Source organism: Poecilia formosa, unplaced genomic scaffold, assembly GCF_000485575.1.
Source record: "Poecilia formosa unplaced genomic scaffold, Poecilia_formosa-5.1.2 Scaffold10, whole genome shotgun sequence".
NCBI classification, from domain to species: domain Eukaryota; kingdom Metazoa; phylum Chordata; class Actinopteri; order Cyprinodontiformes; family Poeciliidae; genus Poecilia; species Poecilia formosa.
Genome location: NW_006799949.1, coordinates 4355964 through 4369182, shown reverse-complemented (window position 1 = coordinate 4369182; position 13219 = coordinate 4355964). Strand labels below are relative to the sequence as shown.

The 13219-nt window shown below is 37.7% G+C and overlaps 1 protein-coding gene across 25 annotated transcripts in view; it reads right to left on the bottom strand.

Annotated features, from left to right (window-relative positions):
• adgrl2a (adhesion G protein-coupled receptor L2a) overlaps positions 1 to 13219 on the bottom strand; it is a 78167-nt gene that overhangs the window by 20825 nt on the left and 44123 nt on the right. For 23 of the 25 annotated variants that reach the window (XR_001660212.1, XM_007542234.2, XM_016665694.1 and 20 more), the window contains 8 exons: positions 12977 to 13015; positions 10297 to 10480; positions 9430 to 9552; positions 7706 to 7911; positions 6880 to 7053; positions 3780 to 3992; positions 1417 to 1637; positions 760 to 826 (listed from right to left, as the gene is read on the bottom strand). Coding sequence is in view for 24 of the 25 variants with exons in the window: in XM_007542234.2 (XP_007542296.1) it covers positions 760 to 826; positions 1417 to 1637; positions 3780 to 3992; positions 6880 to 7053; positions 7706 to 7911; positions 9430 to 9552; positions 10297 to 10480; positions 12977 to 13015 (1227 nt within the window). In the remaining variant the exon portion in view is untranslated. The remainder of the gene's footprint in view (positions 1 to 759; positions 827 to 1416; positions 1638 to 3779; positions 3993 to 6879; positions 7054 to 7705; positions 7912 to 9429; positions 9553 to 10296; positions 10481 to 12976; positions 13016 to 13219) is intronic. The other 2 variants (XM_016665700.1, XM_016665720.1) reach the window with 1 other exon arrangement.

Genomic DNA, 13219 nt, shown 5'->3' with positions numbered 1-13219 from the left:
TTTTTATTATTATTTTTTTTATTTTTTATTTTTTTGCAGCAGAAATCAGAAAGTGTAGTCTCCTAGTACTCAACAGCAACTAATAGAAACTTACTCCTTTACACATGCATACAAACAGTAGCAAACTTGTTCAGGAGGCAACTGACAGATAAGACCTAATTTATTTTCTAGTTCTTTGGTGCCCCACCGCTTTGAGATGCTGCCCTGGGCAACTGTCCGTATAGCCCATATCAAAAACTACCACTGTATGTTTTCTAAACATGTTTTATTGTCTCAAATCAAACATATCTGAAGATTCTCCATTTGGATTTTATTTTAAGGGTATGACAGGAAAGGGTTCTGCATATATTTGTAAGCCACATTTGTCTGTCATTTTTTATTCATGTATTGTGACCAATATGTTAAAACAGTCACGGGAATATATACCCTTTCACAAACCACTGTAAAGGATAAATCGAAAGCTCCTAGATGATGCAGCTCTAAAATGTGTGCACATTTTGATTGAAGTACTTTATAAAGTCCTGATTCCTGTCAGGGACCAAGAGGCACAAAGGGGTTTGGATCCTTCAAAAATGCGTCTTTGTTGCAGAATTAACCTGTCATCTCTGAGGAAACAAGGTGAAGAAAAACAAATCCTGCCGACTTTTCATCTCACTTTGACCGTCCCACTTCCTTTATCTCCTCCTTGCATCTCTTTCATCTCACTTGCTCTCACTCGCTTCAGCACTCTGGAAGTGTACGTAAAATAAAACAGCTTACCATGATGATGAAGGTGACTGGTCCTATAAAGCTCCATATGAAATGATTGTCTACACTCAGCCAACACCTGTGACAAAGAAACATGCAATTAATCATACAGCACATATGTTTTTTTTGTTTTTTTTTGCATAAAATATAATGCTGGGAATATTTATCATGTAGACTTTTTATTAGGCACTTTTAAGAGCTCCTTGTGCATTGAACGTGATTACATTTACACAAAACAGAGAAAAGACCCCAAGTAGTCTTTAGCAGCAACGAGTCTTAGCTGTGATATGGTCATTAATCTACGTAAAAGGCTTCTGCACAATGCTCTTCTCTTTAAGAGAGCATTTACAAACAAGAGGTCACAGGAGGGTCTTTGAGCAGAGAGGCATTAATGTAGCTGCACCCTCTGGTGAAACCACAGTGTTGGGTCTGTCAGCCACTTTCAAATGACATGAAAAATTGAACAGCTGCCCATCCCTGGCAAAAAAGAAGCTTGAATGTTTCGGTGTAGTCTCCAGGGGCAACGCATAAGGTGCTGGCAAGAGATGATGAGTTGATTTCTTTTCAAAATCTGCCTCACACAGACACAGCAGGTAGACTCTACGCAGCGTAGCATCCTGCATGTCAGCTTTGCTGTTCACAGAATGTGTGTCAGACAGCTGCACTTACGCTTTGTGGGTCCCGTAGCTGCCGTAGTCGATGGCTGCCGAGACGCCGACCACGATTGCCGGGAAGAGGTACCCCGACACATAGTAGTACTTTTTTCGAGAGTATTCGCTCTCAAAGACCTCGACGAGCATGAGGTATAGCTGTACTCCCTCCAGACACATCCAGGAGAAGGAAGCCAGGAAGAAGAAATGGAGGATTCCAGCAATGATGGCACATCCAATCTGAGAGCATAATTACAGATTCAGAAAATAAATTAATGTCAGACACAGACAATACGGTGGTCTTTTCTCTCTTAAGGATTTCTTGTTGTTCTTGTATATCACACTTAGATGTTTTAGACCATTAAACAACGATAATCACAGTTCTTAAATGATAATGTCTTTTTATTACAGATTTATTGTTTTGCCTGTGTGAAAAAGCAATAGCCAAACAATATTAGAATTAGTAATAACTGGTTGTGCCCCCCATGGCACAAACAATTGTCGTCGACTGTTTGTATTTCCGGCAATACGTTTCTTACATCTCCGTGGAGGGATTTTTGGCCCACTCATGTTGGCAAAATTTGCTGTAATTTCTAGTCATTCCACAGCGTTTTAGTGAGATTTACAATTCAGCTTTGACAATGCAACAGCATACCCTTTATTACTGATTTATTTTTATTTTTTTACAGTCATTGGAATTTGCAAGTGTGCTTCAGTTCACTGTCTTGTTGTATAGCTCAGTTTTGCTTTAGGCCACACATTGATGCCAGGACATTCTCCTTTGGAATTTTTAAATAAGTAAACAGAGAAATTTATAGTTCTATCAATTGCAAGTGTCCCAGTATTTAAATAGACCTTTTAAGCAATGTAGTCACAGAGCATCTCACTACCACCACCATATTTGTTCTGTAATATGTGCTACTATGTTGTGCTATGACCTTCCAAAACATTAAACTGTTGCCTCACAGGTCCACAGAATATCTTAGCAAAAGGTTTTTTATGTAATTTTTTTTTTTTTTTTTTTTACCAAAAATGAGAACTTTTTGTGTGAGTTTTGGTCTGCAGTTGTTTTCACTTTGAAGCTCTTTTATTGATGCAGTTTCTACCCATTCTCCTTGAACATTAACCATAACCAAAAAAAGGGAAATCTCAGTCCTGTAGTTGTTGCTCTGGTTTCTTTTGTGAATTTTTGGATGAGTCCTCAATTAATTTTTTGGAGGAATTTTGGAAGATCCACCAATTCTAATGAGCAGCATCATGGTTTCTCACATGTGGTTCACTGGACTCCAACGGGTTTAGAAATTACTTTTCAGACTGATGGACTGTCAGTGACTTTACTTTCCATCTGTATTCAAATTTATTTTATTGAAAAATGTGTTGCTTTTTGAGAACATCTGTCTTGCTTCCTAATTTGAGACAAATTGTACTTTCTTTCTTCATTCACAAGCCTAGTAGTATTTTTTGCCTTGGATTAACTAATTTTTATTTAATCTTTAGTTTAGCAGGATGAAAAAACCCCATTCAGATTAAAAACCTCTTTTTCAATGGAGTCCTGGCCAATGAAAATGAAACAAAAAACGTGGCAAATCTAAAAATAATTAAGTCGTATTTTCCTCCAAGGGACAGGTTGGTTTGGATAGCATTTTACCCTTAAGCTAAATTAACATTTGAAAATTGGTGTACTTGGGCATTTTTTTGTGTCTTATATTGCTTTTGAAATTCTGAAACAATTAGATGTGATGAAACAAACAAATGAAATAAATCTCTCAGGAGATATACACTTTTCATGCCTGTAAGTAAAACCTTCATAAGAGTATAGCTTGTAGAACTGCCAGAAGCTCTTTATTCAGGACTGTATATCAAAAAGGCCTATATTTTAGCACACAAGGAAAACATGGCATTTACCATTTCTGCTACTCTCACTCAGCAAAACGTAAATCAGTGAGACTGATGAAAAACCCTAATGAATATTCATTCACCAAATGCACAGCTCCACTTTTCCATCAGCACAGCAGAAATTAAAATGCCATGCATATTGTGAGGTTAGACTTAGAAGATTTTCACATACTGCTCAGCAATGAAAGCTTTTGATTCCTTGCTGTATATGCTGAAAATGTTTTTTGTATTTGTGGAGACTGAAGGAAACATGTGATGAAAAAAAGAAACGTATTATGGCTTAGGCATGGCAGGCGCAAGGGCTTTAAGTGAAAGAGGGCAAAAAAAAAAAAAAAGACCTGTCATGTCAGAGACAAGTGGATTAGGTTTGATATAGCAAAAGCTAAAAATCCTGTTGAAATAAATGTCCTTTGTCTTGAGGAATGAGAGGAGATTAAATGAGAAGTAATAAGTCAAAACCAAATCAATAGGGTCATTCCTGCTTACCCTGGGTTCTGTCATATCGATACCAATTAGGAATATTAACTCTGCAATGAAGAGATTAATGCACAGATTCTTGTGGATGGTGTTGCGATCGCTCTGCAGGCCCCGGAAAAAGCAGAAGGTGAAGATGCAGATAGTCAGGCAGACGAGGGACACCACTATGCCGACCCGAGTGATGACGGTGAGCAGCAGCTCGTGGTGATCTCGAACGCTGCCCTGGAAATAAAACAAAAACATTTTAGATTTTCAGATGTTTTTAATAAGTACTTTTTATGTTTGTTGAGAAAGAGGAAAACTAAGGCCCTTTTTTGTCCAGAACCGGTGAAGGCAGCCTATGGTGTGTTAAATTATGAAGAATTTAGCAAAAAGTCCTGAACTGCCTTTTAGATTCAATAATAGATTAGTTACAGAAAACCCAGCTATTTTACCCAGAACATAAGAGCGATTCAACATTAAGTGAATGTAAGTGCCAGTGAGACTATTAGAAAACACATATAAAAGCTCCCATCCCTCGACAAAGCAAACTTCCAATAAGGTCCCAGGATAAAACTGAGTGGGGAATGAATTTAGATACACATCTTCATTAAAACAAATAATCCTCTTCTTTTGCTTTAATTTATGCTTCCTTCATTCCATTTTAATTTGTTTTGCCTTTTCAAAGTAAATAATGCATAAACACATTTAAAATTCAATTTTTCCTTTTCCAGGAATCTAATGTAATGTCTTTTCTCACAGCTTAAAAGCCTCTACGGACTGAAATATGCCATCTTATGAGATCTGAAACAAAGATGGTTAGCTACGAATATTTCTTAAAAAACTACAGGTCATCAAATGAAAACTAAATAAGTTAGATAGAGCCATGGCTCTCAAATTGTGGTATGATTACTGGAAGTGGAAATTGGATTCCCATAAACGGTACTCAGAAAGAAAAGATGAAGCATAAACTGGTAAAACCAGCCCCTTGTTCTATTCTTTGCTTCGTACACAGAGTCTGGACCCTCGGCTACTGAGAAACGATTACTTGCTGGAGGCGTGGTCTCTGTCTCAGTTTACCGAAAATTGTGTGCATTGGAAACAGCCCTTTGGGGAGTAGAGCCACAACATCTTTACCAGCAATAAAATGTTGTAAAGATTCCTCCGACTTTAATTGCTCAAAATTGGAAGCGTGGCCAACAAAGACTGAATGGCTTCGCTCAACCCTACATAGCCAGACTACAATTCTAAAACAGCTCAGAAAATCCATGCCATCATTCACACCTCCTCTTTCTGTCGGCCGACTTGTTGGGTTGAAATTCAACTGGAGAAATCAAACGCAAAGGGAGAAATCCCAGACGGAGAGCTGAAGGGAGAATCGAGCCGAGTTGTGTAGGCAGGCAATGGCCAAGTTACACAAACTACAAAACACGTTTTTATAAATTTTGCAAAATCACCCACTTAGTTGCATCATGATCCTGACCACCGGGAAGAAGAAATTATTGTGTCATTTCTTGTCATCAGAAAGCATGACACGAATTGTGATTTATTGTGATGAATGAGAAACTCTAATTGATATTTGCAAACCGGAAAAACTGACTGTATTGTTAAGATACCAACTTTTATTGTTTAACCATTTTTTTTCCAATAAGAGCCTTAAATGGAGAGGAGGAAGTCTGGGCGGGGGGGAGAGGTATTATGTAAAATCGATGGACAGTCCCTGAAAGAGCCAGACCTTCTTAAAGAGATATAGATAAAATGTAGTTACTTGACTATGTGCTATGAGATGGCACTATTTGCCTGGGAAATACATAATGTCACCTCTTTAATAAACATAAATAGATTTCTATGACAGAAAGTAATTATGTTTTGTCTAGAAGTGCAATTGCAACTCACAATATAACTGCTGCAGTGAAGTAGCACATTTGATAATCACTGTTTTTAAAGAACAGTATTTATGTTTGTGAGATGCATTGCCACAGGAAGACAATACATCCGTCTGGCTATCACAGATGTACTGCCAAAAACACAAATAATACTAAAATGCTTTTAATTGTTATTTTTATATTTATTGCAATTGATACCACAAAATCTCAAGGATTAGCTTGTAAGTACATCTGGTTTACTATTCCCATGAATGAAACCTAGTGGAGAATTAACAGAGAAGCCCTAGTAAAACTACTTTTGGTAACTTAACAATAACTCACTAGACTTTAGGAATTTTCAGATCCCTCAAGCAACTCTTTTCTAAACACATTTTGGGTATTTTTTTTTTTTTTTTTTTTACCCAGTTATTGTAACTTTCAAAGCACTTTTATTATCCCCTACAGTGTCCAGTCCAATTACATGCAGAGGGACATTTATGCAAATTAGGGCATTAGATCATTTAATGGATTCAAGCAACTTTTACGACAGCCAATAGTCACAATTTGTACCAAAAACTAAGCAACAGTGGTGACAGTGAACGAACCAGTACAGCTCATGGCTGTTACAGCTGCACAAAAGATGTTTCTATTGAACAAAGATCAAGCAAAAGAAATAAGACAAAGAACTTTTTTTTATGTGTGTGTGAAGTGGAAATAAGCTGTTAGAAGTCAAGACTGTCATTGTCTTTGCTTTGTGTGACACTATCAACTACTGTTTTTATTTAGAGTGAGGGTGTTTCAAGAGTTATCTCTTGAAGTCAAGAATCTGATTGCTTATCACCAATTTACTGGAGCAAAGACTTGATTTGCTTTGTGCTCAAAAAACAAGAGGTCACATCAAAAATGCTGATTCAGTTCAACATTTTTGCTGTTGAACTAACATTTTTGATGAGAGCATAAACTCCTATCTTTTGGGATGGGAGTTTATGTTGTATGTAATGATGTTCAAAGTACTTAAAGCTCAGAAATGTTCTCACCCTGTCAGCTTCTACACAGGAAAAGCCAGCAAGCCTCGCGCAATGAACAAACATTTTTCTCTACAAGGAGCTAAGGAAATAGAACTGTTTTTCTGAATATTTAAAAAGAGCCCTTAATACTGTATTTTCATGTCAATCTTACTAAACAAATAACCCATATTTAATAGAGGTGGTACACAGCATACAATACATGGAAACCACTAAGTTAGACAAATAAATAAAACATACTGAAATTTCTCGATGCGCCATAAGAATGGCAAAGTTGGTGAGATGGCTGCATGCGCAGGTGGTGTGCGTTTTATTGGAGTCCAGAAGTTTGCAGCCTTGGGTGGACCAGTAGCCCATCATGCTCCTCTCAGAGTAATTCCAGAAGGAGCAATTGGAGTTGAAGTAGTGCTCCATCTGCAGATAACAAGAGATATGGTTAAGTGTCCAAATAATTGACTTCCTCAAATTGAAGCACATGTAGAACACGGAGGCCATTTACCCCCTGCTCATACAAAGCATTTTTCTCCACCGATATGGATGAGGATTTCTTTTTTTTTTTTTTTTTTCTCTTCACAGCTCTTATGAAGCAATTCATATGTTGTGTCTCATTTGGCACATGCTTGCCAAATCTACCCAAGCATGGTTGAGTATATGAGGCCTTAATAACAGCGAGGCATAATTGTTTGACGGCAAGTCTTTAGAATTGCACAATTTCTCTGATAAAGAATAGAGTCACGCATGGCCCTCTGGGAACTCTAGTGACAACTTTAAAAGACAAAAGATAATTGGTGCTCCAGTAATTTCATCCTAGATTGTAGGGCTAATCTAGGAGTTAATTTCCCCCTCTATAAAAGAAAATGGGTATCATTTATATCCCAATGTTGATTAAAGAATTAGTTTTCATTAAGAATTCACTTAGGTTCTAAAGACTCCTTTAATTTGATGTTCAGTGACTTAAATAAACTGCCGACTGACCTAGTCAGACATTTACAATTCAAATTGCAGATCTCCGTCTGCTGGCTGTTTTTTCATTTGACCCTTCATTCATTTCTACAAAGAGACTCACGTCAATGTGCTGCAAGGTGAAAATGACGGGGTCATTAATAAACACCCGGCTGGACTCTTTGTTGATCGAAGCAGCGATGATGTCAGAATTGACAGCCACCGTCACGTTGCGACCGTAGGCCTCGTTTGCCATCTTGATGGTGGCATTTTCTGTGCCGAGGAATTGGCTCAGGTTTTTGTACAGCACAAAAACTAGCTTGGCAACTCCTGCAGAGTGAAATAACAAAAAAAAAAAAAAAAAAAAAAAAAAAAAAAAAAAAGAAAAGAAAAGCCACGACAATTCAATGAATGATCTTAGACATAAAACAGGAGCGATAAAATATGGAGATGCAACAATTCCAAACATTAAATTTAAACACCTAGGTTAATACTAGTGAAAATAAATGTAAAGTTTTGAACAAAACAATCAAATCACTAGGATAAAAACGACAGGTAAACGCACAGCTTCTTACAAATGTATTCACATCCCTTTGAAAGAGTTTTCAAATTTCTTTAAGTTACAATAAGTAGGACGTATTATTGATATTTTTCTGGGACAGACCAACTCAAAGTAGTGCAAATGTGCTTAATAAAAAGAAATCGACATATTGATTTAAATATTTACCTATTCATCTTCGCAAAACGGGCAAGCCCAGTCAGATTTACTGAATAGTATCTTAATATCAATTTTTAAGTCCCGCTGCAGACTAAGTCAGCACTTCGCTATGCTCCGGCTATAAGCTAAGGTACGTAAGCGAGCATTTACTATAGTTTCTTACACCTTCTAACAGCTTTTCCTCCATTTAATAAAGTTCAGCCATCTTTCCAGCACCCCTCCTGAAAAAAAGCCTCCTCTTAACATGATGCTGCCAGTACCATTGTTTTCTGCAAGAAGGCAAAACACTCAGAGTTTTGGTTATTTCCATTACTGGGCTTATGTTAAACTGCAAACAGAAAATCTTATAGCTTTCTTTCCACATTTTACTTCAGTTTCAATGGCAGCTTTGGTGGTAGGATTAGTGTTATTCTGCTGGAAGATGAAACTATCAAATTGTCAAATCTTTTGGAGCATCTGACAAAGTTTCCTTCAGCGATTGTCCTGTTTAGGGTGATTTGATTTGTTAGCTTTCGGTGACGCATGTACTGAAGGTAGGAAAAAAAAAAAATCTGTCCCTGTAGTAGATGAGCAGAGCATCTTCTTCCACATGCTGTAAATTGCATGGATTGTGAGAAATTGTCTATTGGACTTCTTATAGCTTTCTTTCAATAGATGATGTTCTTTTTGCTACTTGTCCATAGCTATCCTGTTGGAAAATTCCTGAGCTGTGGATCTCCGCAGCTCCTCCATAGTTACAATGGGCTTTTAGCCTGCTTCTCTCGTTAACACTCGCCTTGTCTGGCTTCTCATTTTATTATCAGAGCAAAGGGAAGTGAAAACAAATGCATGGCAAATGTCTAAATTAGTCTTTATTTTTCTTTAACAACCAGGCAACATTGTCCTTTCTACTCTGGAGTATTTTGACTTTGTTCAGTCTGTTGTATTGTGACAACATGTACAAAAATGTCAACAAGTATGAATCATTTTGAGATTTACTATATTTGTGGTTGAAATCAGAGAGCTCAGATATTTTTTTTTTTCTTTTAATGCCGCAGCATGTTTCTTCATGTTCTCATGGAAACATGCAATGCTGCATATTAATGGAACAGATTCAATTTCCTCCAAATCACTCTCTTTGTAAGGCTCACCATTTCGACTATTGAGCTTGACGGTGTTGGCAGACAGCTGGATTGAGATCCCACTCTTGCTGGACTGTGGAAATTTAAAGTCCTGGACTTGGCCGTCTGTGCTGAGCACATACACATCCAAGACTGCCGGACACAGAGATTGGAGAGGGATTGGTTACAAGAGAAAAATTAAGAAACAGCAGGGAAAAGGATATCAGTCATTCAAGACTCTTTGACTCGGATTCCAAAGGAACAGGAAAAAAAGAGAAAAAAACATTAATACCAGGGCTTTTTTAAATTTTTTTAACAGACATTCTTACACAAACCGTTACAGTATGCAGAGCAAAGGACACATGAATTTGTCATGTGAACACTAAATCTTGGCGAGAGTGAGCGATGCAATAAAAATGTCAATCATAAAGGAATAGTTTTGTCCCCCCAAGCCTCCAGTTCATATGAATAAAACAGCTCTGAGGAAGAGAAACCTTCCACTTGATGGTGTAACAATTGAAGAAAATGAGGGAAGGAAGAGGAGCCTGTGGATAAACAATGTAATTTTTCTGACTCCGCAGCAGGCTAATGCTCACATTAATGTATAGAGTTACAAGGTCTAGACACATACATTTATAAAGTAAGTGTGCGCAATCAGAGAATCCAGTCTATTTAATTGTCTGATATTCATCACTTTGTCAGTAAGCGACTCGTTAAACTTAATATGCACTTTTTTTCCTGTTCCCCCAGGGGCTTCAAGGCTTATTATGAAAACAAAGTTCTTTTTTTACGAGGCTGCTTTGTTTCCCTATGTCAGGAGTGACTCTTGTAATGAACAGAACATAATCAAATTAACTGAGATTGCACTGATCGCAAAGGCATCTCTTTTTCACTTACTTATATTGTCTGCAGGAACCTTGACAATTGCAGGCTCCATGAGGTTGTCAGCGAGGACAAAGGCACCCTCTTCCAGAGTGTCCAGTAACATGGTGGCGGCATGAGTTTGCTCTGTGCTGTTCATGTCGCGCCATGACTTTAGGGCCTCTGGTCGCAAAAGGTTGTCCACCGTGTCCACCATGGCCTGCGTCAAACCGGGTAAAACAGATTACAAAGATAAAGGTCTCAAACAAAAACAAAAAAAATAAAACAACTTACTTTGTTTGGGAAATATCAACATGCAAACACTGAAATGAATGAGGGTGATGACAAATCATATTTTAAGGAATTAAAATAAAACATATTCATATCTCCTGAGCCTTTCTGTGTTTTTTTTTTTTTTTTTTGCACAAACTTGGATGTATTTCATCACAATTTGTGAGCAACAGAGTGTCAAAATTTGTCCAGATCTTTCAGGACCTTGATCACTGACCTCTGAATCCTGAATTCACTTGGAAGTCACTATTTTCCAAGCAAAACTGTCACTGACCCAGGGCCAGCTGATAATTAGTTGTTTTGAACATACTTGATAAACTATATATTTTTTTTAAAGTTTGGCATATATTTGTATTCATATTATCTCAGATATCCACAGCTCAGTAGTAAAAAGAGAAACACATTCATGCTGAAAGTTTGTAGTGCCAGTTTTATGTTGTGGGGATGATATTCTTGTTTTAAAATGGCCTAGTCAAACTCCATAACTAAATTCAGTTGAGAGAGGCTGTGGACTAGAATATCCAACTTTCTAATATTTTTAGTCTAATTTGAAAATACAAATGTTGAAAAAGAATAATAAGTTAAAAAAATCTGTTTTTCAACATGCAAGTCGGTAGAGATACACCCCAAAAGGTGGCTGGACAAAGTACTGGCTGAGGAGGGAATGATTACAAATGCATAACTTTTTTAATACATGAGTGACTTTTCACTTCATAGCTATCAATAAGTCGCAATAAAAGAAACTGACACTTGTGGTTGTAACATGATAAAATGTAAAAGCTTTCATAAATCAATTCTTAAAAACAAATATTTCTACGTGGCCAAGTTCTGAAAACAGACATTTACTGAATTAAAAGACAATTTCTTTGAAGTTGCATTTGCCCTTATGGACAAACTGCTAAAAGAGACGCACGGGCACATGACTGATGGCAGGGATTCAGTTTCTGTTTCAAGGACATTGCATCAAGTCAGACACTTTGGATCGCAGTATATTGAGCCAATCAGGCCTGTCTGATAACAGGATATTAAGAGATTGTCTGATGAAAGTAACAGAGGCTGCTCTCAATTAAAATTCTATAATTGCAAAGCTCGGTATACAAAAGTACAACCAGTCATTAAGTAACTCTCCAAGAGGACGTAAAAAGGTCAAGGATATTTGAGTGATATGCAGTTGTGAGTCTGTGTCCAGTGCCAAATCACTGGAAAGCTCAGAGGAGACTGAGAACAAATTTAGACTGGGTCATCCAGACAATCCGGGGTAAATTCAGGAAATAATCAAATCAATGCATTTAATCGCGCAATCGATGCCAGTGACGTCTGGTGGAAGGAGGGCGGGGTAATTAATGTGATGTTGTGTCAGGTATGGCAGATGTCAGATACTGCTGCCTCAACATTCTCTGTTCCAGATCTTCTCCTGGTTCATTAGTTCAATAAATGTTGAAATTTGCAACGTTAAGTCTTTTCTAACAGTGTCACCATCCCTCAACTCAAATTTAGGTGTTGTGACATGAACGACGATGTTAAATGGGTGGATTGTGGTATTTGCTACGTTCAGTTGTTGTCCCTCCGCCGCTTCACTCAAGTGTGCATTTCTGTTGGCTGCCTAATTAGCTTGATCTATTTTAATGCTCTCCCAAAGGAAAGATTTGGATGGGCGGGTCGTTGAGGACAGGTTGTTCCTAATGCATGAGGGATATGGGAGGACAAAATACTTCAATGTTTAGATGTTGATAAAGAAAAAAAAAGGTTAATATAATATTTGACTTATAACCTCTAATAAACAAATGGAGCTGCAGATAAATCTGTGTCCTTGTAAAAAAATAACTGTCACCATTTATACTTTGCATGCAGTGAAAGGGTCAGGTGTTGGCACTTGATAGAAAACAACAATAATGAATCACATCTAAACAAGGGAACATTTTTACAAGAGCTCTCAGAAAACAAACAAAAAAAAAAGGCGGTGAAACCTCCATCAAATGAAAAAAATGAAAGGCATGAAAGTACAAAGTATCTCTTTGAGTTGTGGTGTTATGCATCCGGGCGTGCGCCCCTCAGCAAACGCAATAAACATACAGGAGGAAGTGAAGAATGAATGACAAAAACCATCATAGTGATCAATGCAGAGAGGTGAGAGCGACACAGCAATACATTCAAAATAATATAAATAAAATAAATTCATAAGAAGCGCTGTTCCAGCAACTGGAGATGTCTTCTCCTTGTCTCGGAGCACACTTTGAGTACAACTGCGGCTGCGTGTCAAGCAGTGACTCAGAAAAGCAGCAAGCACAAGGAGGAGGAGGGGGGAGTGGGGTACATGAAAGTGCAGTAGGTGCATGCTGCTGGACTTGGGCTGGGACACATACAGCAAGTATGGGGACAGAGGGAACAGCAGCAAGCAGAGTGGGCAGAAGCATTGCTTCAGTACCTTCATGTATGCCCTGCATGTCCGTTCTCGTTTTTGAAGCTTTGTTTTTATTTTATTTTTTTTTTTGTAAAGAAAAAAACAAAACAAGAAGAACAGATGAGAGGTAATTTGCACTAAATCATTTGTTTGGATAAAAGATGGGTAGAAAACAAAGACATGTCTGATATATGGATGTACAAACTTTTTTAATAAATGAGTGGTGCAGCCACTCCCCATTGCCTTGTGCCACTGACCTGCTTATGA